General features: G+C 51.3%; 13 protein-coding genes across 13 annotated transcripts; 3 read left to right on the top strand and 10 right to left on the bottom strand.

The window, feature by feature from the left end:
* Positions 1-1,121: 1,121 nt before the first annotated feature.
* Positions 1,122-2,382, bottom strand: N7510_003646 (uncharacterized protein; the record flags this gene model as incomplete). The annotated part of the gene is made up of 2 exons (XM_056975572.1): positions 1,122-1,158; positions 1,304-2,382. 2 exons carry the CDS (start codon positions 2,380-2,382, stop codon positions 1,122-1,124), a joined length of 1,116 nt encoding a protein of 371 aa, XP_056835528.1.
* Positions 2,383-2,992: 610 nt separating this feature from the next.
* N7510_003645 (kinesin light chain) lies at positions 2,993-3,739 on the top strand (the record flags this gene model as incomplete). Its single annotated transcript, XM_056975571.1, has 2 exons — positions 2,993-3,410; positions 3,483-3,739. The coding sequence occupies 2 exons, from the start codon at positions 2,993-2,995 to the stop codon at positions 3,737-3,739; spliced, it is 675 nt and encodes a 224-aa protein (XP_056835527.1).
* A 1,369-nt stretch (positions 3,740-5,108) lies between these two features.
* On the bottom strand, positions 5,109-6,175 carry N7510_003644 (class I SAM-dependent methyltransferase; the record flags this gene model as incomplete). Its single annotated transcript, XM_056975570.1, has 4 exons — positions 5,109-5,542; positions 5,608-5,858; positions 5,911-6,021; positions 6,090-6,175. 4 exons carry the CDS (start codon positions 6,173-6,175, stop codon positions 5,109-5,111), a joined length of 882 nt encoding a protein of 293 aa, XP_056835526.1.
* Positions 6,176-8,148: 1,973 nt separating this feature from the next.
* Positions 8,149-9,852, bottom strand: N7510_003643 (uncharacterized protein; the record flags this gene model as incomplete). Its single annotated transcript, XM_056975569.1, has 2 exons — positions 8,149-9,628; positions 9,695-9,852. 2 exons carry the CDS (start codon positions 9,850-9,852, stop codon positions 8,149-8,151), a joined length of 1,638 nt encoding a protein of 545 aa, XP_056835525.1.
* Positions 9,853-10,204: 352 nt separating this feature from the next.
* Positions 10,205-16,723, bottom strand: N7510_003642 (putative ubiquitin-protein ligase E3 component (UBR1); the record flags this gene model as incomplete). Its single annotated transcript, XM_056975568.1, has 1 exon — positions 10,205-16,723. The coding sequence occupies one exon, from the start codon at positions 16,721-16,723 to the stop codon at positions 10,205-10,207; it is 6,519 nt and encodes a 2,172-aa protein (XP_056835524.1).
* Positions 16,724-17,392: 669 nt separating this feature from the next.
* On the bottom strand, positions 17,393-17,954 carry N7510_003641 (cytochrome b-c1 complex subunit 9; the record flags this gene model as incomplete). The annotated part of the gene is made up of 5 exons (XM_056975567.1): positions 17,393-17,452; positions 17,563-17,611; positions 17,694-17,759; positions 17,865-17,884; positions 17,943-17,954. The coding sequence occupies 5 exons, from the start codon at positions 17,952-17,954 to the stop codon at positions 17,393-17,395; spliced, it is 207 nt and encodes a 68-aa protein (XP_056835523.1).
* Positions 17,955-18,185: 231 nt separating this feature from the next.
* Positions 18,186-18,821, top strand: N7510_003640 (putative RNA binding protein Pym; the record flags this gene model as incomplete). Its single annotated transcript, XM_056975566.1, has 1 exon — positions 18,186-18,821. One exon carries the CDS (start codon positions 18,186-18,188, stop codon positions 18,819-18,821), a length of 636 nt encoding a protein of 211 aa, XP_056835522.1.
* Positions 18,822-19,402: 581 nt separating this feature from the next.
* N7510_003639 (protoporphyrinogen/coproporphyrinogen oxidase) lies at positions 19,403-20,777 on the bottom strand (the record flags this gene model as incomplete). Its single annotated transcript, XM_056975565.1, has 2 exons — positions 19,403-20,182; positions 20,241-20,777. The coding sequence occupies 2 exons, from the start codon at positions 20,775-20,777 to the stop codon at positions 19,403-19,405; spliced, it is 1,317 nt and encodes a 438-aa protein (XP_056835521.1).
* A 212-nt stretch (positions 20,778-20,989) lies between these two features.
* N7510_003638 (uncharacterized protein) lies at positions 20,990-21,307 on the bottom strand (the record flags this gene model as incomplete). The annotated part of the gene is made up of 1 exon (XM_056975564.1): positions 20,990-21,307. The coding sequence occupies one exon, from the start codon at positions 21,305-21,307 to the stop codon at positions 20,990-20,992; it is 318 nt and encodes a 105-aa protein (XP_056835520.1).
* Positions 21,308-21,582: 275 nt separating this feature from the next.
* On the bottom strand, positions 21,583-22,566 carry N7510_003637 (mRNA-binding protein NAB2; the record flags this gene model as incomplete). The annotated part of the gene is made up of 1 exon (XM_056975563.1): positions 21,583-22,566. One exon carries the CDS (start codon positions 22,564-22,566, stop codon positions 21,583-21,585), a length of 984 nt encoding a protein of 327 aa, XP_056835519.1.
* A 77-nt stretch (positions 22,567-22,643) lies between these two features.
* Positions 22,644-23,030, bottom strand: N7510_003636 (uncharacterized protein; the record flags this gene model as incomplete). Its single annotated transcript, XM_056975562.1, has 1 exon — positions 22,644-23,030. The coding sequence occupies one exon, from the start codon at positions 23,028-23,030 to the stop codon at positions 22,644-22,646; it is 387 nt and encodes a 128-aa protein (XP_056835518.1).
* A 33-nt stretch (positions 23,031-23,063) lies between these two features.
* On the bottom strand, positions 23,064-23,288 carry N7510_003635 (uncharacterized protein; the record flags this gene model as incomplete). Its single annotated transcript, XM_056975561.1, has 1 exon — positions 23,064-23,288. The coding sequence occupies one exon, from the start codon at positions 23,286-23,288 to the stop codon at positions 23,064-23,066; it is 225 nt and encodes a 74-aa protein (XP_056835517.1).
* Positions 23,289-24,062: 774 nt separating this feature from the next.
* N7510_003634 (cytochrome P450) lies at positions 24,063-25,808 on the top strand (the record flags this gene model as incomplete). Its single annotated transcript, XM_056975560.1, has 3 exons — positions 24,063-24,222; positions 24,271-24,835; positions 24,905-25,808. The coding sequence occupies 3 exons, from the start codon at positions 24,063-24,065 to the stop codon at positions 25,806-25,808; spliced, it is 1,629 nt and encodes a 542-aa protein (XP_056835516.1).
* Positions 25,809-25,929: the final 121 nt, after the last annotated feature.

Here is a 25,929-nt window from a genome sequence, read left to right as displayed (position 1 = left end):
ACGAGAACTTATCCAAGGCACCGCTAAGTTTCAACGGCGCAGGATATTGGACCCGGTCCGAGTTGGGCGGAGGGCGCAAGGGGGAGGGAAGAGTCTTGGATTCCAGGTGCCATGTTAATAATAGGCACAAAACAAAGACAATGAAAGGGTATAGAGTAGTATGATAGCAATTAAGACAGTTGGAATGGAATACTCGGATTCAGCGCTTGGCTTAAATATAGAAAGCGACTGAGCACGCAATCGATCGTGGAACTTGCGCGGTATAAGTAGACCGACGTCTTATCAGCCTTGACGGTGCGGGGTACCCATGACAGGAAGTTTAAAGATAATCTTGTGATTGTTACTTGGATAAGAGGCGCTACGGTTGATCGTCTATATGCAAGCAGAACTAGCCTTTTTTGTTTGACGGGGGAAACGTATATTCAAGATATAAAGATGTGAACAGAATGCGAATCGCTTCTCTGAGAACTCGTTTCAACTCATCAGCCTGGTACGTACAAGGCTTACAAGGCGTAACGGATCACGGAATATGGATCCCAAATCACACAGTGCCACGAAATGATGTGGGTCGGCAGGAAAGCCGAAATTTCGGTCGATCGACACGACAACCCGAAGTATGAATGCGACGATACAGTATGAGAGTCATAATTTTCGGATTTATCGTTGATCCATAATGGGTTTAAAAATAGACCATGGTTTCCTAGAACAAATTATACAGATTTTCTGCACCACAAAGCTAGGTGATGTTAGTTCGGTTGCTGAACATGGATATCTTGACACCATTTCCTGCGTCTTTGCTCTGAGGATATTGTCGCGTATTTACCTGAACAATCGCTGCCTTCCAAAATCCAAATAGCTTGTTCCTAAGAACCAGATAAGGTGGTTCTAACGGGACTCAGCTGTACTCTTAGGAAGCGATCACTCTCAACTATATTATGTATGCTCTCCTGAAATTCCTCACAAATTTACTGTACAGTGGCATTGAGCAGGAGAAGACCCCAAGTATCCGTCCTTGCTCAATTCCAGCCAGGAAAAGGTAAGCAGTTATCCTCGCCATACGAACTCGTTCGCATTCACATAAATTTGAACTATATCCAAATAGACCAAAATGGCCAAATACATCACCGTTCGGCATACCGCCACTGGACCAACCACCACCTAGAAATGTGGAATGAAATTGGTCCAGTCTATATCATAATAAACATTCACCGGTAAAGATAACACAAGTGTCGCAAGGCCCAGCCCAAGGGGAATAAGCCTCACTACTGCATAAATGATCGTGCACACAGGAACCAGGACGTACAAAATGATCGCGGGCACATGAAAGACTTTGCGAGTAAATCCCACCCACGTCAGGAACATTGCTAAAATAGTCGCAATAAATATAGAGTAGCGCCAAATAGGCAGCATATGTGCGTCGAATAGGTCCGGGGGAATGAGAACATGACCAACATGATAGGCTCCCGTTGCAAAGCCCAGGACATACATGGAAGCGATGACCCACTTCGGCCTATCGATGTCGTGGCGTAAGTAGTAGATGGCGGGTCTAGCAAAAGGGATCCTCCCGATGGAGCCAGTGCCCATATCTTTGAGGTTCTTATTGCAGAGCGCAAGGTAATTGCCCGAGAGTTTGTTGACGACCCCCTGCTCTATCTTGCCACGGTATTGGATCTCGATCGGAATGTCGACATCTTTAGGTTTCGGCCATTCAAGAAGGAATGATAACACGCTGGGGAGAATATACCATACTGTGATCACCTCTAACGGCGCAAGGGGCAGATCCTCTTCGTATCTGGCGATACTTTTGATAACCGTCCAGATTAATTGTAGCAACGCGAACACGCGCGCGAATGTATCTGTCTTGCTCCGATCTTTAATAGCATCTAGCTCCGTGTCCGGAACCTCGACGATGTCATTGTCAATCAGAACCTGAAGCGTCTCCCCTATCAAGGGCAAGGGATCCCGATCATCGGAGACGAGAACGTACCCGCCCATATTAGCGAAGAAACCATGCGTCGTTGTCCATAGTTCCGCGTTAGGTTTCAACGTCTGCCTAATATGATCGCGCGTCTGGCGCGCACGCCAGTGCTCAATAAGTGCAATAGCTGCAAGGAACTCAGGAAATGCAAGCGTGATACACATCCATTTAACCTTACGCAGGACCTTACGCCATCGCTTGTCGCTCTTTGCGGGGATGTTGAGGGATAGGATAGACCATGCGCAAGCGATGAGAGTTGCGAGGCAGCTGTATAGAATATCGAAAGAGTCACGCCATGAGCCAGAGGACTGCCAGCCCACGTGTGTAGTCGAGGAGTACTCGCATAGCGGATTCGGGGAGCAGTAGCTGGGAGAGGAGTGAAGGGAGTCGGGGATTGGAGTCATTTTGGCTATACGTAGAAAACCAAATGAAAGATGAAGAGATGTTTGAATTTATTTCATCAGTTCTCTGCCATGTCAAAATTTTTATAAAACTACAGAGAGGATTTCGTTGGGATTAATGGCTCGACAGGGAGGACCGAGCACTAACAGAGCGGATCAAGCGCTGACGAGCTTGGCTCACGAGCTCATGATGAAAAGGACGAGACTTAACTAAACACGCCATTTCCCTTGGCTTCTGGCTGGCTCTAATATATACTAGATATGATAGGCGAGTCAAGGCACTAGGGAAGAGCTGGGCGTTGTTTAGTAGTTGCAGGAATTGATGTTCGTGTTCTTAGATCTGAAATCCTGCATTTAGGCCCAAAGTTGTCCGCGACTCAGCCTCTTCGGGGGAAAAGTGCCGCCTATTGGTTAACTAAGAGGATTTTTACTGATCTGTGCGGCACAATATGCCAATCTATTTCCATGTCTTAGCGCCGAGAAGATCACCTGATGGTGAACCTGAAGAGGTGCCCCGCCTTCCGCTGAGAAGCAGACAGCAAGCCTTCTCATGAACTACAAACGAGGCACATTTATTCGACTATGGCATCGATATCGTTCCGTGGCAAAAACGATGGGCTCCAATGGCGACGACCATCCTAACACGCTGACGAGTATGACTAACCTAGCGTTGACATTATGCAACCAGGGCCGGTTAGAGGAGGCCGAGGAGCTCCAGCTACAAGTGATGGAGCCTTACAAGAGGAAACTTGGCGAGAACCACCCCGACACGCTGACAAGTGTAAACAACTTGGCGTCGAGGTTATACAACCAGGGTCGGTGGAAAGAGGCCGAGGGGCTCCAGGTGCAAGTGATGGAGACACGTAAGACTAAGCTTGGCAAGAACCATCCTAGCACGCTAGTGAGTATGAAAAACCTAGCGACGACGTTAAGGCATCAAGGCTGGTTGGAGGAGGCGGAGGGGCTTCAGGTGCAGGTGGTAGAGACTTGCAAGAGGAAACTTGGCGAGGACCACCGCGACACGTTAACAAGTATAAATAACCTGGCATCAACGATATGCAATCAGGGTCGTTGGGGAGAGGCCAAGGAGCTCTAGGTACAAGTGAAGGAGTCTTACAAGAGGAAACTTGGCGAGAACCATCCTGACACGCTGACGAGTATGGGTAACCTGGCGTTGACCTTATGGAACCAGGGCCGGTTAGAGGAGGCCGAGGAGCTCCAGGTGCAAGTGAAGGAGTCTTACAAGAGGAAACTTGGCGAGAACCATCCTGACACGCTGACGAGTATGGGTAACCTGGCTTTCACCTTGAAAGATTCAGTCAAACTCCCAAGGCTATCGAATTACTCCAAGATTGCTTAGCCAAGCGGAAGAGAGTCTTAGGGTCAAATCATCCGTTGATTTTGGGTAGCTCTGAAATCTTGATGGAATGGTCTATCGGCAGCTTCGATAGACATGCATAGACAATACAAGCTCCGGATACTGTATCTTCTGATCAGAAGTTCTCCTTTGTAGCGTATTTCGTGTAATTCATCCATCCGCAATCATGCGATATACTCTTACAATACGAGTTTTGTGAGGGTCCAGTTTCAACAAAAAGGAAGAAGTGACATTCTACGAAAATCTTCAAACTAGAGAAAGGGAGAAGAAGAAGAAGAAACAGAAGGGAAAAGGAAACAGACAGACTAAATACAGAAGAGCAACAAAGAACGACAAACAGGATCACGTAATCCGGCTTGTGCCTTCAGATCTTCACAAGTTTATACTTCGAATTGAACAAAGTCCAACTTAGATCGACTTGTTTATGAATAGAGTTCGGGAAAGGACCAAAGAGAGTAAAGTGGTGGAATTGATTTCGATCTTTCCTGTAATCTATATCCTTGCATAGTATATGTTTTCATGGTAATTTCGACTTTGTGCCGATTTCTCGGGATGATATTCACGTTATAAAGCAGTTTATAGCGCAATTTGCGAACAAGATTGACTCCCCACTTAAATGAACATATTATCAGGAGATTGGGGGCAAATATAGAGGAGAGCCGTCAAATTAGCGAGGTAAGTGCTATGGTATGCCAGTATTTTGGGGGGAGTATTACAAATAGTTTATAGACCATTTAGCACGTGATTATTCTTTCAATACAATTCGATGCTCAAAAAATTTACAGTAAGCTAGAAGCGGATTGGCATGTGTCAGAATAGGGTCCGAGAGAGATCGTATGAGGGGAAAGTGGTGAAATTGATTTCGATCTATCCTGTACCAAAAATAATTATATCTGGGTGGCATCTCCTCTTGCGGTTCTTAAGAATAAGTTCTAAGAAATTCCATGTATCATCTAAGCTTTGAGTCTACGTTGACTAGCGAGCATGGAATGATAAAACGCTCGTCGGGAACAGAAAGAACTCTTGGAAAGCGGAAGTGGAATGTACAATTATGTCGTATAATCTTGTGTCAGTGCCTGCCTTGTTATAAATCCATTTCTTTCCTTCTTCCAGTTCTTCCTCGTTCATGACACATCTTGGAGACTGAATCCACGGTGTTGCTAAAGTTCTCTGGTTGACGTTTCTGATGGCGATCGTTGGCGAGTGACACATACGTTTCTGGGATTTGATGGCTCTTGAGTCAAGTATTTACTCTCCTTCCTGCTATGATGAAGACACAAATTGTATAGTTATAGTTATATTTCCAGGTCCTCAGGTACGGCCGGGTTGGCTATGAAAGATGCGACGGTCCCTATAGGCACCGATCATGTAGTCGCTTTTGGCCAACAACTCTCATCAGCTTCAGCGGCGGGGAATTTCCATTTTCACAAAGGCGCCGATGTTGCTCGATCAACTCCCCAGCCTGCTTTGATGCCACCTTCTCCTCATCAACCTGCCCGGATCGCACGAGAAGATTTGCATATAGCGTTTCGATAATCGCAGCAAGCCTTTCCTCTGTGTCACGACGGATATTACTATCCCAGTCTGAGATATAAGCCAACCGTACAACATCCAAGAGACCGGCCGCTATGCACTCGTCGTATACCTTTGCTGATGCTTGGAAACATTTTCCTTCGGCCTTGAGGGAAGAACTAAAGCATCTTCGAATCTCCCAAATAACGGGGTTGGAATCCGATATATATGTTTCTTCATCGATCTCTTCCCACTGAAGAAAGCCGCCGGGCTCTGAATGGGTAAGAAAAACGGAATGAATGGAAGAGGGAAAATAGATCTCAGATTGGGAGACATACTCAAGATGGCATGGACGTTAGATACTGCAGCTCTGTATTCGGATTCTTCGAGAGCAACAACTAATAGTCGCACATGGACTAAGTCATACCGGTTCCAATGTTCTTTAGGAAATGGCTTCGTTATATCGTGAACAGAAAATGCGATGCCCCCTGGCTCCTTGGGAAATTGTTCCGGTGAGATGTCAAATCCATGATAGTAACGCTGGGCTTGAGATGCTTCCAACATTTGCGAAACATCCTTCAGCCAGATGCTTTTTCGTTCATTAGCCATGGGGCTGCGCGAGAAATCAATGACAGACTTACCCGGTTCCAGTTGCTATATCTGCAACTGATAGTATGCCATCTTTAGGAATCGATGGATGGATCAGGGTGTTTTGGGTCACTTTGAACAGCAGATCGTGTTGTGCATTTAGCCTAGATATTGCATCGCACCTTCATTAGATATCTAGCTCTCGCTACAAGGGTTAAGTTTTCTTTCTTACCGTTCAGATTCTTTCTGGTTTCTACCCAAAGCATATTTATCATGGGTGTTCAGCATGTTGCTAGGAGAGCCATGGATATTTATCATGTTGTGAGAAAGAGAAAGTTGGTTTAAGAAGTGTGTTCAAGTCTCGCTCTGCAAGAATTGTGTCGATATTTATACACGTGGTTCTCGGCAAGCATTATATAAAGTAAATGCCGTGGAACAACGTGGGCTCGAGTTGTAGACATACAAAAGGGTAACACAAGTGAAATCTCACCCAAAGATGCATAGTAGTGCAGAATATCGAGCATCTGAGAGCGCCTTCAGCGAATGATGAAGAGGCAATCTTGATAGTTCAAACTTTAAAACTGAAATGCATGAACCGCCAAGGACTGCATTGTTGAACTATCAAAGCTTCATGTAACCAACAATCAACACAGAATGATTATATGTTACGCTGACTTTTATTTCCATGCTTCCAGAGCATAGCGGTTTTCATTTACTTCATAGATCCTAATGAAGAGACAATGCCACATTCTCTCTCACTCATTCGGGTTGCTTGTGACTACCATGCAGTTCAGCCAGCCACGTCACATGCCAGCAAACCACGTCGGTTTAAGTTGCCTAGCTCTAGTAGGAACACGAATTCTCTGAAATGGCATTGGCACTGTTAAAGCCCCCGATGCGACATGCACTTAGAGAAGATCGAGATTATATCTTTAAAAATGCTCCTGCGGAGGAATCTGTTTACACATCTTGACTATGAATAAGATTTATAATACACGAATAATCCAAACTTCCGTGATCTGACAGCACGTACTTCCATTTCGATGATTTGCTTGGGTACTGGCAAAAGTCCCATTAGCCTGACAGTTCAATCTTGACCAAAAACGAGGCATTTACCCAAGCGTATTTGATATGATCAACGAAGTAGACACTGCCATGCTCTCTGGAAAGAAGAAGTATAGCACTGCTGTCAGCTTGTTAACCAAGCTGGTAGGCACCAAAAACAAGAAAATGTGAGGCAGCAACAGATCTATTGGCCACTGCCTCCGATGTAACTTTCAGCGCTTACCTGAATGATAAGCAGCTCATAATCCAATCTCACGTGCCTGCGTGGCTTGTTAGCTCGATGGATCAACTCGGACAATAGCAGAAGGGGCTTACCAGGTTCGCGGCGTTATACACAGTCAACTCGACAGATTGTGTAAGTCGAGTTCTCATGTCTTCCACACTGACGAGCTCTGAAAGGCTGGTACAGCACATGGATATTTTAACAGCGACGATAGTCGTCAAATCGCAAAGATACCTAAAGGACAAAGGCAGACAACATCGTCTTCCATCAGCCGGGGCCCAAGGCTGAGTAAGGTCTTCCACTCATTCTGGCGATGGCAAGTGCCTACAAGTAGGCGAGACCAGAGGTCTAAAAAAGATGGCTCGTGGCGCGCACACGAAGCCAGACTAAGAAATCGCTAGAGTTCTTACCTGATGAGAAGAGCTCTCACAGTATATGCATGCAGACGCATGACCAGGACTCGAAGTCATGGTGGGGGATGGTAGGATGATGAGAAAGGATAAAAAGCGTGACCAGAGAAGAAGGGGATGGGAAGTGGGTAGCAGGAAGGGAAGAAAACGGGTAGGAAGAAGAGAAGGAGGGGAGTCGTAGGAGGGAGAAAACGATGGGAGGAAGACGGGAACAGGCCTGTTATTTATTATGAACTGGTTGGGTGGTGAATGCGAGAACTTGACCTTATTTGGGAAGGCACCAGGTCCAGATTGTACCTAGTAGTACGTGGCCGCCCAGTGAATGAGAGAGCCTCTGCCTGTTGGAGAATCGAATGGCTGCTACAGTTATATTCATATATCCCGACCAGGTAGGCTTAGTCTGTATGTCGTGAGTGGTGGTGGCAGTTAGATCGGTCAGCGGGCGGCACCAGATGGGGATCGAGTTAAGCTTAATTAAGCTCAGGCTCAGGCACAACATCCACCCACCTGCGGATTTACAAGTTTAGAGTAGCATTTAAACCAGATCCAGCTTTTGCGGGGTATTTGAATTAAAGAATCACAGCTAAATCGAACTATTCCGCATCCTTTTTGCGCCCCTCCACCACGCGCATCACGTCCGCCGCACTATCCTTATCCCCCTTCTTCTTCTTGGGGCCCCGCTTCCGCTTCTTGCCGCCGCGATCCTCAAAATCAAGCAGAACCGCTTGCTCATCCTCACCGTCTTCGTTCCGACTACCCCCAAACCCAAGGTCCATGTCCGCCGCATCCAGCGCATCTCGGCGCCGCGCCTCTTCGAGGAACCGCTTGCTTCGCAGAGCGGCATCTGTGTCCTGGGTCTCCTCGTCCTCGGCGGAGGGAGATGCTTGGCGCAGGGCCGCCGCTCGTTTGAGTGCGGCGAGGATAGTTGGATCCTTTGCGAGTGGGTTGGAGCGATCTTCTGGTTCTTCAGGTTCGGTGACAGAGGTGCCCACAGCAAAGTAGTTGCGTGGTTTGGAAGGCGCTGTAGAATCCGTAGCAGGCTGTTCCACTTCCTTGGGCACCTTTTCACGCTTCGTAGCAGTATGATCGCCTTCCTCGTCTGACGAAGACCCTTCATCATCCTCCAGGTCGGCGAGGGGATTGTAGTCGGCCCCGACCCCCGCGAAAATATCATCATCCTCGTCCTCTGGTTGCGCAGCTGCAGCTGCAGCCTTCGCTGCAATCTCAGCAGGAACTTCCATCCCAAGTGGCTGCGAACCTTTATCAGGCATAGGAAGCCCAGGCTTAATTTCAACTGGCGGATCAAGCCAGCGCGTCTTCCGCTTCGTATTGCCCTCCGCATCTGTAATAAGCAACACCTCGCGTCGCCTCCCCGTCTCGTCCGTTTCCACAAACCGCTTCTTCTCGGGCTTCCCACCGCCAAACTTTTTGAACTTGGACCCGAGTGATGGCTCCGGCGGCGGCGGCGGTGCAGCTGCGCTACGGCTAGCTTTAAGCTCCTTCAGAATCTCATCTCGAGTCTTCTTCCGTGGCGGGGGTGGCGCCATAGTCCCCTTCTTCTTCTCCTTCTTCTCCCTCGGTACAGCCTGTATCTCCTCCAAGCCCTTCTCTTCCATCAACCGCTCAAACGCCTCATCCGCATTCTCCTCGGCCACCGCCTCATCTTCTCCCGGCACTGGAGCAGCCGCGGCCTCCTTCTCCTTAGCCTTCGAAACATCTTCCCCAGCACGCACCTTCCTCAGAAGCTCCCAATCAAGCCCCTTAACCATATGCGTACTGCCCACATCTCCACCAACGCCCAGCTCCTTGCAAAGATTCTCAAAAGTGCCCTGATCAATCTGGCCCAGTTTCACCATCTCCTCTAGCGCGCGCACGCGTTTCTGGATGTCATCCCCGCCGCTCTCGTCCATCTCACCATCATCTTGTGTGTTGCGCTGTTGTGCACGGTCTTGGTATCCGGATGGGAGTTTTGTGCCCTTTGGCGCGGCGGAGGATTTGAACCGCTTTGTGGGCCGCTGGTCGTTGCGCTGGTCGGCTAGTTGGCGCGCGAAGTCGATGCCTGTTACGGAGCGGCTGTGGAAAAAATGTTAGCTTTGTGATTTGTAGGATAATATGAGGAATATAGTTCTGGTAGCGTACGGTGTCATGGGGATGCTGGAGCGCATGCGCGAGCCCAGTGCTCCGCTGGGTGTTGCGCCCCCGGGGGCTGCATCGCGGGTTGATGGGGAGGATGCGTTTTTTGAAGTCGAGGAGGTTGACTTATCAGCGAGCAGCCGCCGGAATTGGTCGTTGTTCATGGCGGCGTGTTACTCCAAGAATTGAGCTGTGGTCGGAATTGCATTGAAAGAAAGTTGGAGGTTGAGGGAGAGAGATCTTGGCATTGATAAGATAGCGAGATTTGTACAAATAGAGAGATCGCCTTGATCATATCCAACGATCTAGTATAGTTTGATGTACATTCAGAGAATCCAAACCAGAGCGAGGAAGAAAGTACAATAAATGCAAAGCCAATATGAAAGAAGAAGAAAGAAAAAAAAAAGGAACAAGCATCCCGACTTCCCAGTTCGCCAGCATGCTGCAACAACGAGACCCCTCTCTCGCCAGCCAAACCCAAACTTTTTCTTTAGTATTTCATCTCCATCGATCCCATTAGATCGTCTCCCACCCACCGTTGTTGATTTCCGATTCCAACTTGCGGCTAATGGTCGCTGGGACACCGTGTGACAGCCATACATCACGCAGTAGTCTGTCGTAGCGTTTTTGGTTGAGGATGAGTTGGCGGTTGCGTCTCAGACCCGGATCAACCTCGCCGTGTCGGTCGAGGTACGGGGCAAAATGCCAGGAGCCGTTGTGGTTGTGCAGGTAGAGGACGGTGCATTTGCGGATATTGATGAAGAGGCCGATGTTTTTGCCACATCTAGAAGAAACAAAGATTAGCGATCTGGAGCCTAGCAAGAGGGGTACTGAAAAATCTGACTTCTGTATGTGCTGGTTGCATCCGCCCAGCTTGTTATGATGGCAGCAGACAGCCTGCGAGCAAAAGATATCTCCGCAGAAGAGACAGATGCTCGGATCGGTGAGCTCCTTCTTCGTGTTCGGGCACCGTCGGCGATTCGCCTCTTCGATCAGACTGTCATAGTATTTGGGCAGACCGACAAGCTCGAAGATGGCAGGGTGTGGCAGACTCGGCCAGAGCCGGTGGTCTTCGAACCGGATTCCAGAGCGCGAGGCGTTCCAGTGGAAGATCCAACCAGAGATGACCGCATCGAAGGGACTGTTGCTCTTCCGCGCCGGGTTGATGGAAAGAAAAATCTCGTCGAGCGAGGGCAAATGTAGGGCCTTGGTCAGACGGTCCAGCTCGGAGGCACCCATGTCCGCGAAACCGGTGTTGGGGAACTCGACGCCGTGCTGGACATGTAGCAGGATCGCGGTTTTGCGCAGGAAGGCCAAAGCGTAGCTTGAAACCAGCCGACGGATGGCAATGATGATGCCCGGTGTGGCAGATTCCTCTCCATCCTTGACATAGCCGCTCTCGGCAGGGAACGATGAACCCTCGGCGCGTCCAACAGAGTTGGCCTTGAGCTCAGCCACGACCGAGTCAAAGAAGTGCTTCGTAACTCCATACTGTTCATCCGACAGCTCCGCGTCCAATAGGTACGCTTCTCCGTGCTGGGAAATCTCTTCCTTCAGTCCGAGTGGCCATAGGATGTATGTCACGGCGACCTTGACAATCTCCGCGACATAGCACATATGGATAAGATGGCGCACGTCGATATGAAGAACCGGCAGCAGCGAAAGCGAGCACTCTGCCAAGAACACAAACGTATCTATGGCAAGCAGAGGCTCAATATTGCGAACATCATTCAGCAATGCCGTGCCACTCAGGCAGGGATGCCCAACAAGCAATTGGCAAATTTTCTGTCGGTGCATGTCGTGGAACTCCTGCATTGGACGGCTCTTCGATGAACTGGAGGTGTGAAGACACCCAACCGCAGCATAGGTGAGAGCCGTCTCGGCCAAAACACGCAGATGCGTCAGCGTCAGGGAAGGAATCTTGCTCAGCAAGGTCGACCCCGGCTCAGACTCCAGGCCACGCTGCGCAATCTCAATCGCCGAGATACTGAACCCGAAACTCCGGATCAGGGAGTCCGTATGAACCAGATCGTCGTTACCAATCGTCTCAGGCGAGTTGTTGAACATTGAGTTGATGTGGTTCACTTTAATCGTCTTCTTCAATCTTTTGTATATTTGAAGAAGCTCCGACATGGGACTGTCTGGCGGGCTGGAAACTTGCTGAAGCGGACTGGATACTCGCTGAAGCGGGCTGGATGGTGTGATGTCTTCGGGCGACGGAAAAAGACCGGGGATAGCCATCCGTGACGACGAAAGATACTGAGCAGCAGTGGTCGATGAGAGTGAGGAAGCCATAAGCTGATCGATCTTGGTGGAAAGTGGCAGGACCAAGGTTTTCGAAAGATAGCTGATGAAAAGATCTGAGTAGGACTGATGAGACGACCTCTCCTTCTCCATAAGCACAGAAAAATTCTGCTGATTATTCAGGGCGTTCTTCAGACCAGTTGCCATCCACTGATCAAATGAAGTAGCTGTGTTCAGCGGACCAGGGTAAGACTCTTCCTTGCCCTTCCAAGTAATTGGAAAGAACGCGTTGCCGAGTGCTTTGCACAGGGGACAGACAAACTCATTGAGCATGGTATTCTCTGGATGGTTGCGTGCAATCTGGTGGCTGTGCCGCCTTTCGGTCGCCGTGTAGTAGACCTCAAAACAATGATAATGCATGATATGCCCACAGCCAGTGGTCACCGGCCCACGCAGCGTGCTCTTGGGGTTAAAGCCCTTGCTCAAACCGATCTTCTCACTGATGACCTCCCCACCAGAGGAGTCCAATCGCTTGATCGTCGTGTGATTCTCACCAGCAACCCCGAATGGCCGCATACTTTCAATTGATCTATCCAGGCTCGACGGAGTCTTCAGTGCTTCTCTAATCCTGTCCGGGTCACGGATATCCGTCTGTCGCAAAATAGTGCTGTCCTGAATAAGAGCAAAGGTGCCATAGAGTCTGGAATCATTCGTTTCCTCCTGACAGAGAATGCAAGTACCGTTGGGATACTTCCACGTTTTCGTTTCAGTGGCAGTGCCAGTCTCCGACTCAAGATCGCTGAAATCCTCTTCGCCCCAGTCGAAACTGCCCTGGGTGTTCAGGAATTGCTGTTGCTGTTGCTGGAACTGCGCCATCACTCTTGCTTGGCGCTCCTGGGCCTGCTTCTTTTTCAGTTCCTTCTCGTTGTCCGCGTCAATGGCAGGAGAGTTGGTGTCAATGCGGTCGAACGGGAACTTGAGTGAGGCAGTTGCCGATGTGTATGTTTCAGGGCGTTTCTGCCACAGGCGTTTGAGGATGTGACGAATCTTTGGACCGCAGGCAGCAAACTCATCCATCACCGATATCTTCTCCAAGAGACCAACGATGGTGACATTGCCTGCCTTGATCTCACGGGTCTTCGACAGAGCATGCCAGTTGAAGGAATTCTCGTGCTCGGAGGTTCCCTCGGTCTCCTGGGAACTATCCTCCAAGGTTGCAGCAAGAACGAGATGCAGAATTACCTGAAGGAAAGTCTCCACCCGCGTCGGCGGAATACCCGGTGTGCATTCCTTGGACGTCACAATGTACTCCAGGCATTGGTGAACAATCTGGGCGAAGAGCATAGTCCCAGTGAAACGGGGCAGCTCAGAGAATATGCCAGAACTGATTGGACGAAGCTTCGGTTCGAACACAATATCTGCTGCCTTCTTGCCGGTCTTTTTCGCCATCCACTCCTTGTAGATGTTCTCCGCCTCGTCGCGCTGGTTCTTTGTATAGTGCGCGCTATAAGGATCAATCAGGTCGAGATACTCGCCCTTCAACTCGAAGGTCCCAGTGTCACTTAAGCCTTCCGGTGGGCGGAAATTGGCGATTTCGTCCAACACGTCTTGGAACATGTCCGAGTCAAGCAGCTTGTCACTGAGGCGGCCAGAAAGATCGGAGAAAGAGAGAGGCTTGAAACAGAGAACGTGGGCAATGTCGCGGCTGATGTTCTCATGGGTCAAATGCGTGCTGTCATCGATAGCAGTCAAAGAGGTGCGGTCTGTCAGCAGGATGACAAGCAAATGAACAAACTCCTCTGCGACGTCAATGATCTGGGTGTCCTCGTAACCAGGGCGAGGCATGTAATTTCGGGCCATCCAGTCCACCACCCCAAACCGATGTGCAATAGATGCAAGTACCCTGCTAGGGTCGCAGGTCACCAGCGCCGTCTGCAAAAGGAAGATATCGCGGTAGTAAGCAAAATCGCGAGACGAAACGCCTCGATACTGCGATGCCTGATGGCGTAGACTGAGACCATTGCGAACCCACATCCCAGCTTTCATCTGCGCAAGCCAGGCACATACTCTTAGCGGGTAGTCGAACATTGTGAGAAGTAAATCTTCCGGGCCGAAAGTGAGGAGACTATCATCAATACTTTTACTACCGGCAGCTTTGGCAGCGTGCAGTTCGTTCCTCGCAGCACGGGCGGCTTCAAAGAGGATGTTCCGCATCGCATCGGAGCTTATGTTGCGGCCACATTCGATGAGCCATGAGAGGGTATAGTGTAGAGCATGATGGAAACTGATCCACCCGCGATCAACAACAAATTCGATCACGCGGTGGCAAGGGACTTCACCAGATGGACCGACTTCGAAATCGAATGGTGGCAGGGTCTTGAAGCGGATTTCCTCTTTGATCTCTGCTTGATCGAATCGTTTGCGTTCCACGCCAGCCGAGTGCACGATCGTGGTGATCGTTGTGGTTTTGATAGCCCTCAGCAGGTTATGGGCATGGTCATTTGCGGGGTTTCGGAATGCCTCGCAGAATTGGCGGCACAACCGATTGACCTCGCGCATGAGGATTGAGGCGCTGATCCAGGTGTCGGTTTCGTACTCCACGTGTTCGCCTACCGCGCGCACATTGGGACAGATGCCTTGCGACAACTTGACAAGATCCAGGAATTGGGAGAGATATTGTTCCTCGGTACGCACCCGATGTTGCACGTACTCTGATTGGAGGAGGTAGCGGAGGTCGAGGAAGAAATGATATAGGCGTCGATTGGTCACCGATCCATCAAAGGCCAGCGTAGCATTTGGGTTGACAGCTTGTGGTTCACCAACTTGTCTAGTAGTCAAAAAGGTATAGAGAATGGCCATGACCTTGGTGAGGAAGTTGCCTCGCAGCACAATTTCCTCGGTTATTGAAGGCGTAGTCAGAAGTTGTAACGAGAGGTTGACAATGGAGTGATCTGGTTCCCGATCCGCAATAAGATACAGTTGGGCCAAAGCCGTGTACAACGCCGACAGGCGGAGACCCATAATCCGTTTGAACTGGGGCACGTTGACGACGGTGCTGATATATAGATCCCGCAGATCGGTCCGTGTCTTCTTCCATAGCCTCAGATCATAAAGGACCAGGCAATCTAAGCGAGTGCGTTGCCACAGATCTTCGTAAACTGGAACCTTCTCGCCTGGAACAGGCATAGGCGGTCGAACTTGCCAATGACTCTCTGTCCGCGCGGGAGCGGGCTTGACTACACCAGACGGAGTCCGAGGAATAACCACGTAACTATCGGAGGCAGGAGCCTGGTTTTCCATCTCGCGAGACGGTGTGGACCGATCTTGTTGCGCTGGAGGCTGCTCCGTCGTCTCAGGAGATCGGGCGGCCATCCGCTGCACGCGAGCACGAGCAAGCGCTGATATCATGCGCATGCGCGTAGCAATGTCTTCGTCGGTAGTGCCCATGTCCATATCTTCGTCCTCATTGTCCTCGGCTTGGAGTTGCGTAGCGAGTTCAATTTCCATATCTTCATCTTCATCATCCGCGTCGTCATGCGCTTCAACCCAGTCTTCATCCATGTCCTGGTCGTTGGCTTCGTCGATATCTTCGTCTCCATCGTCACCAGTCGTCACGATTACGCCGCCCTGGGGCGACACTGTGAGCATAATGGAACGGGCAGATAGGGTGTCGTATCGTTGGTGGTCATCAATGCCTTTAATTCCGATATCCGCATTGTAGGCACCGCTCCCTTTCCGCCACGGACTCAGCAATTCCTCGCAAACAACCTGTCTGAAGATCTCGTTATCATCGAGAATGCTGCACCCAGCAATATCGGCTAGCCATTCGACAATCGTCGCGCACATCTGCTCGCGGAAGGTGTCGCGTGCAGAGCGCACGGTGACCGTGACCTTGATCTCCTCGATAATCTTCGAGACAGCCAGTAATCGTTGCAGGTCCTTGGAATATTTGACGACGCTGCGGCCAATGTCGTGTGTCTCATGGGCCCGTGCGACACCAAAGCTGTTTCGTTCACGACAGGCACGAGTAACTTGCTCCGCAACATCCTTGATGGCATGCTTCTCGTCGTTCCACAGCATGAGTGCGAATTCGGGCTCCTCCTCCTCCGGGTCCCCCGCTCCATACCAGCTGGGGCTCAGTCGGGACTCGACTTCATCTTGCTTGATGCCCTCGACAGTCTTGGGCAGGCGTAACTGTTCCGGCGAGCATGAGATGACATCACAGAAATAGTCGAGGGTGCGCGAGATGGTTAGCCGGATAGAAGAGACCAAGTCGGGCGGCAGCTCGCATTTTGCACGTTCTTTCCCCTTGACGTTGCCACTGTCCGTATGAATGGCGCAGAAAAGCGGTAGTCTCCATGCCTCCTCATCACCGCAGTCGCAGCAGCCACAATTCCCAGACGAGAGCGAGATCTGATATTGATGGTCGGTGTGATCCGATGAATCGAAGCACCGGCTGCACAGCACGCATGTATCGTCCGCGGCGCAGGTCACGCATCGGTAGGTAGCTTCGCCAGCCCGGAAGATATGCCCGCATCGCTTGCCCCGCGCGGCCTCGCTATACTCAGCGCCTTCACGGGCTCCCTGTGCCTCGGCCAGCTTCCAAGACCCCGTCGGTACACCGTCGGGAAATAGGTGGGCGATGAGCTCTTCATTGTGTCCCACGAGCGATCGGAAAAGCAGTTCTAGCAGAGCGCGCTCGGCCTGCGGGCCATAGCGAAAGTTGTGTTGCGAAGGTAGGCTCAGGAGACCATTACCGAGGATTTTCTCACATTCTGCGAGCATGAGCATGGCTCTTTCGGCGGCGGGCGAAGGGTGGGTTGCCGCAGCCGGTCGACTGTCACAGGCGCCGAGAGAAGAGCTGGTCGCGGGAAACAGAGGCAGTTCGAATGTGGAGGAAACGAAGGCGAACAGTGGTCTCGAGGGTTAATTCGGTCAAAATGGGAATGCGAGTGTTTCAGGTCGAGGTGAGGATGATCGGTCAATGCAGGTTGCTGTTGTGTCTCAAGGATTCGATAGGATTCTGGGTAGTGGGGGGTCGTCTGAGAATGCGTTGGCAGGTTGACGCGGGCACAACTGGAGAGAGGGAGATGAGAGTGGAATAATTAGATGATCGCGGTAGATCGGAAAGGCCCGTCGACTGTCGTGCACCGAGACAGGGGGAGGATTGGGGAATCTTTGCAGAAGTCGAGGCGGAGAGGATCTGGCTATGACATCGGTGTCATCGGTCGTCTCCACGCCACTGATGACTGAGACCGATACCCTACTTAACTATGGTGATCACCATGTACCCTAACTACAGGAACCGCAACTATATTTACATCCAAGTGAGACTAATAGTAAGAGAAGGAGAAAAATACAATCGAGTTCTATTAACACAGACTCTCTTCACTAATGACTGGACAGCTTCGCTTCCCTTTGAGTTGCGCCCATCTTCAATCACACAGATCGTCTCAAGGCTTAATCCTCATCCTCCTCCTCCTTATTCATATACTGGTACTTGATGTCCTTCCATTGCCGCTGAGCCACCGAAAGGGAGAAAAGAGTCAGCAGAGGCTCAGCCAAAGATCAGGGGTGTGGGTGTAATAGGGAAGAACGTGATCGAGACGGGAATTCAAGGACAGACATACACCGCGGTTGAAAGCATCCCAGATCTTGTTGGTGGTGGTATCAAAGGCACTATTTCGCAATAGGGAACAGGGTCAGCCAGAGTGTCTTCCTGTATGACACAACAGAGTTCGCGGGTCGGGATGTAACGCACAGCTCGAAGGCAAAGGCACTGGCGAAGATCGAGGTCACGAAGACCGCGTTCTTGCGGATGAAGGTCCTGGAGAGTACAAAAGAGCATGGTTAGCGCCCATTGGCACATATACGGCCAGCAATCGGTGGTCGGGGGAGGTCTGGGTCTGGGTCGGGGGACAGATGGACGAACTGGTAGATCACGTTGGAGATCTGTGATTGCAACAGTCAGCACGGCTAGTCGAGCAGAAATCAATTGAGGGCAACTCACTGAGCCAGCCATTGTGGAGGGAGGGAGGCGAGTGGGATAGACGGGATATGGAGTGGGTGGGAGACGAGACCAGGAAGACGACGGAAGAAGTTGCAAGCACGAAAACTGCCGGCATTCTCCGCCCGTGATTGGCCGCCCGCCTGACTGTTTTCTTCCTCTTTACTACGAAGTATTTTTCAGTGCCTACCTCTACTACGAACTATTCCTCCTGCATTAATTTCTGGTCCACTGGTTTCTTCCAAGATGGCCTCGCCTGACAGCATCTCCAAATCAGGTATCACCACCGACGCCGCCACTGGAGAGCGCTACATCCCCTCCTCCGTGCGACCCGATGGCTCCAAACGCCGCGAAATTCGTGTCCGTCCGGGCTACAAGCCCCCCGAGGATGTGGAGCTGTACAAGAATCGTGCTGCAGCTGCTTGGAAGAACCGCGGCGGGAAGGGTGGCGTGCCGGGCGCAGAGGGGCTGAGTAGCGAAGACGACAAGACGGCCGCCCAAAGCCCCGGGACCGCAGCCAGCAACAAGAACGCCAAGCGGCGGGAGGCGCGAAAGAAGGCCAAAGCTGAGGGGGAAGATAGGGAGAGCGAGAAGAAGGGCGCAGAGTCAGACAACTGGCGCGCTCCTCCTGCCGCTGCTCCTGTGGAAACGAAACAAGAATCGGCTGTGGATGCGGAGGCTGAGCAGGAGAAGAAAGCCCGCAATCTCAGGAAGAAGCTCCGCCAGGCGCGAGATCTGCGCGACAAGAAGAACCAGGGTGAGGCATTGCTGCCTGAGCAGCTGGAGAAAGTGATCAAGATCCAGGAGCTTGTGCGTCAGCTGAATGCGCTGGGGGTGGATGTCAATGGCGACAAGGAGAACGATGCCAAGGAGAGTGTCTGATCTCCCTCTGTTCTTGACCAAGCCAGGACTCTACAAATATCGTTCGAGTCGAAAATCCCGATCCGTCCGCCTCATCCTCGATTGCCTAGGTACCACGCTGTGAATCCCATCCAGGAAAGACTCCCAGTCCCAGGCACAGCCCATCTTCACTCAATGTTTCAAAAACACGCTTGAACGAATGTCCGACAAACTCACCGGCTTCTCATGGGCCCATCAAGTTCTCCGAGCGAGCACTGCGTTTCTCACCATCACCTGCACCGCGGCATTCGGCCTATGGAGGCCGTTGCATCGATGAGTGGACAGCACCACATTTGTCAACACGCGTCCATCTGAAATGCATAGACAAATGGATAACAGGTGAAGACTCGAGCTGGGAATGGCGTTGAAGATATCGGGCTAAGGCACTATGGTCTAGTTCTATTCCATTTCTATTCCATTTATAAGTTGTTTTTACCTCTCAGAGATCCGAAATAGATACAATATACCGATCTTCGTCTCCTAGTACAATCCACCTAGTATACACAACAAGAACAAGCCGGCGCCACGTTAAACAAGTGATGAAACCGCGACCCTGGCTAGGTTTACGTCTCACTCTTGTCCCACTCATCAAGTCGAACGGGAGGCATGACAAGGCCCCCTTCGAGTTCCCAGTTGCGGATGTCATATCTCCTCAAAGGGTAAGCATTGTGGTGGTCAAACAAACCTGCACGGATGCCGTACTGAGCGGCCAGAACACCCTGCTTGACACAGGCAGGCACGCCGACACCGTTGTACCAGTTCCCTGCAAGGGTGAGGCGCTTGTCCCACTCGTCGCGCACCGTTTTTGACAGCAGATACATGCGGTCCAGGTGGCCGACGGTGTACTGGGGAATAGCGTTCTTTTGCAGCTGACTTCTCGTGACGAGTGGTTTCTCTTTGATTCCTAGGTGTCTCTCCAGCATGGTGCGAGCCATTTCGACGGCGGAGTCGTGATCTGGGTAGTCACTGTCCTTCCAGCCGTCCCAGTAATGGCCGCCGAACATCACGGTGAGCTGCGTGCCCAGCGGACTGCCGTCGTTGGCGACACCGGCAGAGAAGATCACTCCCAGTCCGCACTCTGGATTTTGCTCGAAGGGAATAGAGCGGGGGATCAGGTAGCCAAAACCATTGATTCCGGGGGGCAGTAGAGAGGGATTCTCGTAATATAGATTCACCACCCTCACCGTGGTGGCGTAGTTTTGTTTCCGAAGTCGTTTGATCGTCTCGGTGGGGGCGTGTCCCTGGCTGTGGTTGCTTGAAGCCAAGAGCTGAGCCAACTCAGGCGCTGGTATTGTGGCAATGACACGATCAAAGGTTTGGTGACCTTCTGCTGGAGATGTGATCTGGAAACGCACGTTAGAAACCAGGGAGGACGGTAGTAACGGAGTGAACGGAGCATACGTTGATTTGGTGAGTATCGGGTTTCTTCCGCAGAGAAGTGATATCTGCGCTTTTAACCACCTTGACCTTGGGAGATTCCTTCAAAGAGGCTTCCAACGCATCGACCAGCCTGCTATTACCGTTCTTGAATGCGAACGTGCTAGCCTTGCCTAGGCGTTCTGCCAGATCCGAGCCACTGGAGGAAGGAGTACCGAGAATGTAGTCATCCATGGATATAGATGCCAAATAATCATCTATTTGCACAATCTTCCGGTGGCCTGTGGCTAATTTGAAAAGACCGGCCAGGACGCCACCATGCGCCTCGAGGTTGCGCTGTCCGCCCAGCAGAGTCTGGGCGCTTAATCGGTCGATATCACCTGCGTAGATGCCATGCATGACCGCGGAGAGGAGATTATCTGCAATGGTGGAGTTGAATCGGCGAGAAATGAATCTAGCCATGGATTCGTCCTGTGTCCACTCCGCTGGCTCTCGGGGTGGCGTGGTCAGGTCCGAGAACATGCCCGAAAGAAACGATTTGAACAATGGTTCCTCTGCCATGGTTTGAACAAGGTTGGATATGTTGCGTCTTAAGCCGGCTCCGGGCATAGGCGTGGGAAGGCGAACCAGATGGTCTGGGTAGTATATATAGCGATTGACCGCGGCGGGATGGTCTTTCGGGGTGATAATAAAATCTTCAGCGGACAGGCCTAGTCTTGCGATCTGTTGCAGGTCGAATTAGTGTCTGCGCGCGGTGATGGCAAGCCGAATGTTCATACCATGTTGAGGAGAGGCTTCGAGGTCGGCGACGCGCCTCGAAGTGTTCTCGGACCATACTCAAACACCACTTTTCCGCCGGGCACAGGAATAGTTTCACTATCCATCCAACCCCCCAGGCGCGGTGACTTCTCGTAGAGGGTCACCGAGGTGCAGGAGGGCTGGTGTGTGAGCATCCACGCGGCGCTCAAGCCGGTGATGCCGCCGCCGAGCACGGCGACATTGTATGCGCGTCGGTGGCCATTGAGGACAGAGACTAGTAATGGTCGCTGCCCTACTCTTAGTGTATGGTTAGAGACACATAATGGTCGCATGTCCGCGGCGGGACGAGGTCAAACAAGCTGGGAAAGGAAGTGCGCCGCATGGAGAGATAAACTACGGGCTTACTTAAGCACGTACAATATTAGTTACATAAATGAGAAGTCATGAAGAAACGATTCTGGTTGTCGCACCAAGGGGAATAATATCTTCTTCTATGTACATAGGCCTACAGACAAGCAAAATTCCAAAACAAAATGGAACGCCCTCCCCGGAAATCTCCCAAGTCGTCATCACAAATTCAGATTGTACATGGCATCATTTTTCTTTCCTAGATCGCAAGCTCCTGGCCTTGCACGCCCTCACCCTCCGGCTTGATCAGCTCCTCAGGTCCATTCTCGTGGTCCACAAATTTGCGATCGCTGACATGGCCTCCGGCTTTCCACACGTTGGCTCCTCGCTGACCCTCGGCGTGCTTGTACGGGCAGTGCGCGTTGAGACAAGGGTTGAATTTGCACATGGCCTGAAGATGGGTGAACTTGCATCCTTCGGTCTTGCAGTCGCCGCCATTGCGGCAAACCGGCATACTTGGGTGTTGGAAATGGCAGTGGGGGTTGGTGCAATGAGGGAAAAACTTGCACATCGCTTCGGCCTGGTGAGCCGATTTCACGGCGGGCGACGGGTGGCGGCCGGTACATTTGCGGTTCTTGCAGGCAGCGCCGAACGAGCAGACATCAGATACATCAATCGCCACGCCCTCGGGAGCAGCCGGAGACTGATGCGCGAACTGGCAATCTTTCTTCGTGCATCGAAGGTTGAAGCGGCAGGTGCTGTTCTCATCCTGCTCTCCATCCATAGTAGTGTCCATATCCACGTCTGCGGAAGCTCCGTCCCCGGCGCCATTCGATCGCGGTCCACGTTTATTGAAGCGTTGGCCTCCTTGTCGCTCCACCCGATCGAAGAGAGAGCGTCCTTGCTGGCCCCCGTTTTGATGGAAAGCCGGGTTGACTGCAGGGGGAACAAAACCGGGCATTAGTTGGGACATCATCCGCGCTTGTTCCTCCATCATGGACATGAGCTGCATCTGATTTTCGGGGCTCATCTGCATTCCAGCACCCATGTTGTTGCCATACATGCCCATTCCGCCTCGGCCGCCTCGGCCACGGCCTCGCATTTGATTTTGGTTTCGGTTTTGCCCACCGATGCGTCCGTTGCCTCGCTGACCCTGAACACGATGAAGAGCTGAATCAGAACGATCGAGACTCTTGTTGATTTGGTTGAGCATCTTGCCTCTGCCCTGTCTTGCGCCGCGCATGGCTCTAGGTCCAGTGGGTCTATTCATGAATCGTCATTAGTATACTTGTATTTTGTGACGGAAGAGTGTGAGAAAACTCACATCGCGTCGGTTGCACCATCGACCATCATATCTGCATCCTGCCCATTCGCCTCTTGCATGACTGATTCCTGGCCCATGGAAGGAATCGCCTGCACCGGCTCACTGACACCATTGATTTGCTGGTTGAGCATGTCAACCTGGCCGAACAGCCATTTCGAAAACTCGAGGGCCTGGGTGTCGCCTTCCTCGAGGCCGAGAAGGTCGTTCGAAAGTTCGGTGGCGATCTGCTCCTGTGACTTGCCGTTGGCGAGCATCAAGACGACGTATTCGATCAAAGCCGGATCATTTCCATCTTCACTCCAGCCAAACTCGACCAGTTTCGGCGGGATGACATTAGCAATCGCCTCTGCCAGGGGCGAGCCGACAGTAATGGTGGGAAGCATTGTAAGGGAGGAGGGGAGGCGTGGAGGACAAGCTCAAGGACGGGCGAGAAAGATGTTTCGCGACGCCACCCAGTATGAGCGCTCGGTCGGACAGTGGATCTCGGCTGTGTGGAAGGGGAAAGTAATGGATGAGTGATGGTATCCGTCAGGATGATCGAGGGTGACAAATTCGGTTGCTGCCGACGAGTAGAGTCGCGACACTGAGTTGTTGCGCTGAAGGAAGTCCGGAGGCGCCAAAATGGGTCTGGGAGCGGTCATGTGATACCAGTGCAAATGGTGCAAACATAATCGTCCCAAAGCAGATGCGCGTGTCTGCTTAGTAGTTCTTCTCTGGACTGTTAATATATAGATTCATTTATTTTGCTGATGATATCATTCTGGTTGGGATCTCACAAGCGATGGAAACAAGCTAGTCGGATTGGGTTACGAACACACATTCTCAGCTTTTCGAGATATATATTCCTGCATGTCGTACTTTATATTTCATTTACGGTCTTCTTTTCAAGCGCTGCTCCTACAGAATTCGAACTAGCCTCTTACCCATCCTCTAATATATACCTTTCACCGGGCCATTTTTTTCAGCCCCCTTTTTTTGAGACCGACGGAAGAACAAATAGCCATTCTCAGGCTTCATGTGGCGTCTTCTGCACCAACCACAATCCAGGGTCGATCGTGGGGAAGTTCGAGATCATATGCAGCCGGGGCCAAACCGAGGTCCCCGGTACATAGCCAGAATGCATTGGAGAGCAGCGTTAACGCGGGGGAGGTTCACCACTGACACCGACAAAATAAAATAGGATGAACAAACTGAGGACGTAGAAAGTGGATCTTCTAACATCCAATGAAGTCATGGCCATCAAAGCGGGGCTCGCAAGCATACCTGGATCAGTAATCACTAGCTTCGTATGATGCGCCCTAGCAATGCTGGATTATGATCAGCTACCCCTCCCGTTTTGAGAACGTCTGGGGTACTACTTATACCCTGCCAATGTATCTCTAACGACCCCTAACAATACTCTTTCACCGACCGCCATGATGGAAGATATCCTCATGGGCATGACGCCCGGACGGGCATCACTATGGTGTCTAGGGCTCTTCGTTCTCTTCTGCTTATATCGCATGATCCAGGCCTCTACGCAAATTTCACGTCTTGGAGCCAGGGCCCCCAAGATCAAATTCCGTCTTCCTTATGGTATGACCAGCAACTCCAAAAAAAAGTCATAACTGACCTCTAACCCAGCGTTGGATTTTGTCTACAAGGGCCAACAAGCAAACCTGGTCCACCGCGATATCGAATTCTGGAATGAGTCTATCATCACCGCAGGCGGCCAGAAAAACTGCAAAACCGCCGAGCTAGACGCCGGCGTCTCCACCCGCATCGTGATGACTATGGATCCAGAGAACATCAAAGCGCTGCTCACGGGCCAGTTCGCAGATTACGGTAAAGGCGAGACTTTCCACCGCGAGTGGAAGGAATTTCTGGGTGATAGCATCTTCGCGACGGACGGGGAATTGTGGTCTCGGTCGCGACAGCTCATCCGGCCGATGTTCGTGCGTGAGCGCATTGTCGATACCGAGATCTTTGAGAAGCATGTGCAAAAACTGATTCCCCTGCTCGGAGGGAGTAATGCCCCGCGCGGAAGCAAAGTGGTCGATGTCGGCTCGCTGTTCTATCGGTATACCCTCGATGCAGCGACGGATTATCTGCTTGGCCATGGGACAGATAGTCTTGAGAACCCGGCTACGAAATTTGCGGAGGCGTTTAGATATGTGCAACAACGGCAGTCGCAGTTTTTCCGATTTGGGTAAGATCTTGTGCGATGTTGATTTGCTTCGCTATTGGCCAATCTCTGATCTATAAATATGACAAACAGGGTCTTCGGCTTTTTCCTGTCTCGCACGCAATTCCGCAGGGATCTCAAAGTGATGGATGACTTTATCCAGCCCTACATCCAGCATGTTCTCTCACTCACACCCGAGGAACTGGACCAGCAGCTCTCGAAGCGGGATACTTTCCTCGACGCACTCGCACGGTTCACCCGCGACCCGCGAGTGTTGCGCGATCAGCTGGTCGCAATTCTCCTCGCTGGCCGCGATACCACAGCAGGCACGTTATCCTTTTGTCTGTTCGAACTTGCACGACACCCGGAAGTAGTTGCCAAACTGCGCGAGGAAATCCGGGAGCGTCTAGGCGTCGGCGCCAATGCCCAGAAACCCAGCTACACAGACTTAAAAGACATGAAGTATCTCAACGCCGTACTCAACGAGACTATGCGTGTTTACCCAGTCGTCCCATTCAACGTGCGTTACTCACTGAAGGACACCACACTCCCCCGCGGTGGTGGACCAGACGGAATGGCCCCTGTCGGCGTGCGCGCCAACACGCGCATAATCTACTCGACGATGCTAATGCAGCGCGATGCCGATTTATACGATGGGCCAGACTCGGCCAACTACCTCGATCCCGGGAAATGGATTCCCGAGCGCTGGACATCAGGCTGGAATCCTCGTCCCTGGCACTTTGTTCCATTTAACGGCGGTCCACGAATTTGCATCGGGCAACAGTTTGCGACTATTGAGATGGGGTATACCATTATCCGGATCTTGCAGACGTATGAGCAAATTATTGCCCTGCCTGTTAGCGGAAAGGATCGTGTTGAGGATCCCGTGTTGCAGTTTGAGGTTACTCTGAGTCCCGGGTCGGAGTTCAATTGTGTGTTTGTCAAGGAGGGCGAGGAGGTGACGAGGTATACGTCTAAAGAAGGTGTCGCTGCTTGAAAAAAGGGAGCACTGCTGGGTCAGGGTTATGAATTATGTCGCTGAAGCTTTTCTAGGCGTCCATGTATATGAGATTGTAAACACAAACTATTCCTTCAAAGCCTTACATGGCTGTTTGTTA

The sequence above is a fragment of the Penicillium lagena genome (assembly GCF_028827675.1).
Source record: "Penicillium lagena strain IBT 129212 chromosome Unknown utg000002l_segment0_segment0, whole genome shotgun sequence".
Taxonomy (NCBI): Eukaryota; Fungi; Ascomycota; class Eurotiomycetes; order Eurotiales; family Aspergillaceae; genus Penicillium; species Penicillium lagena.
The sequence above is the reverse complement of the archived record's forward strand: the minus strand, read 5'-3'. Positions and strand labels throughout refer to the sequence as shown.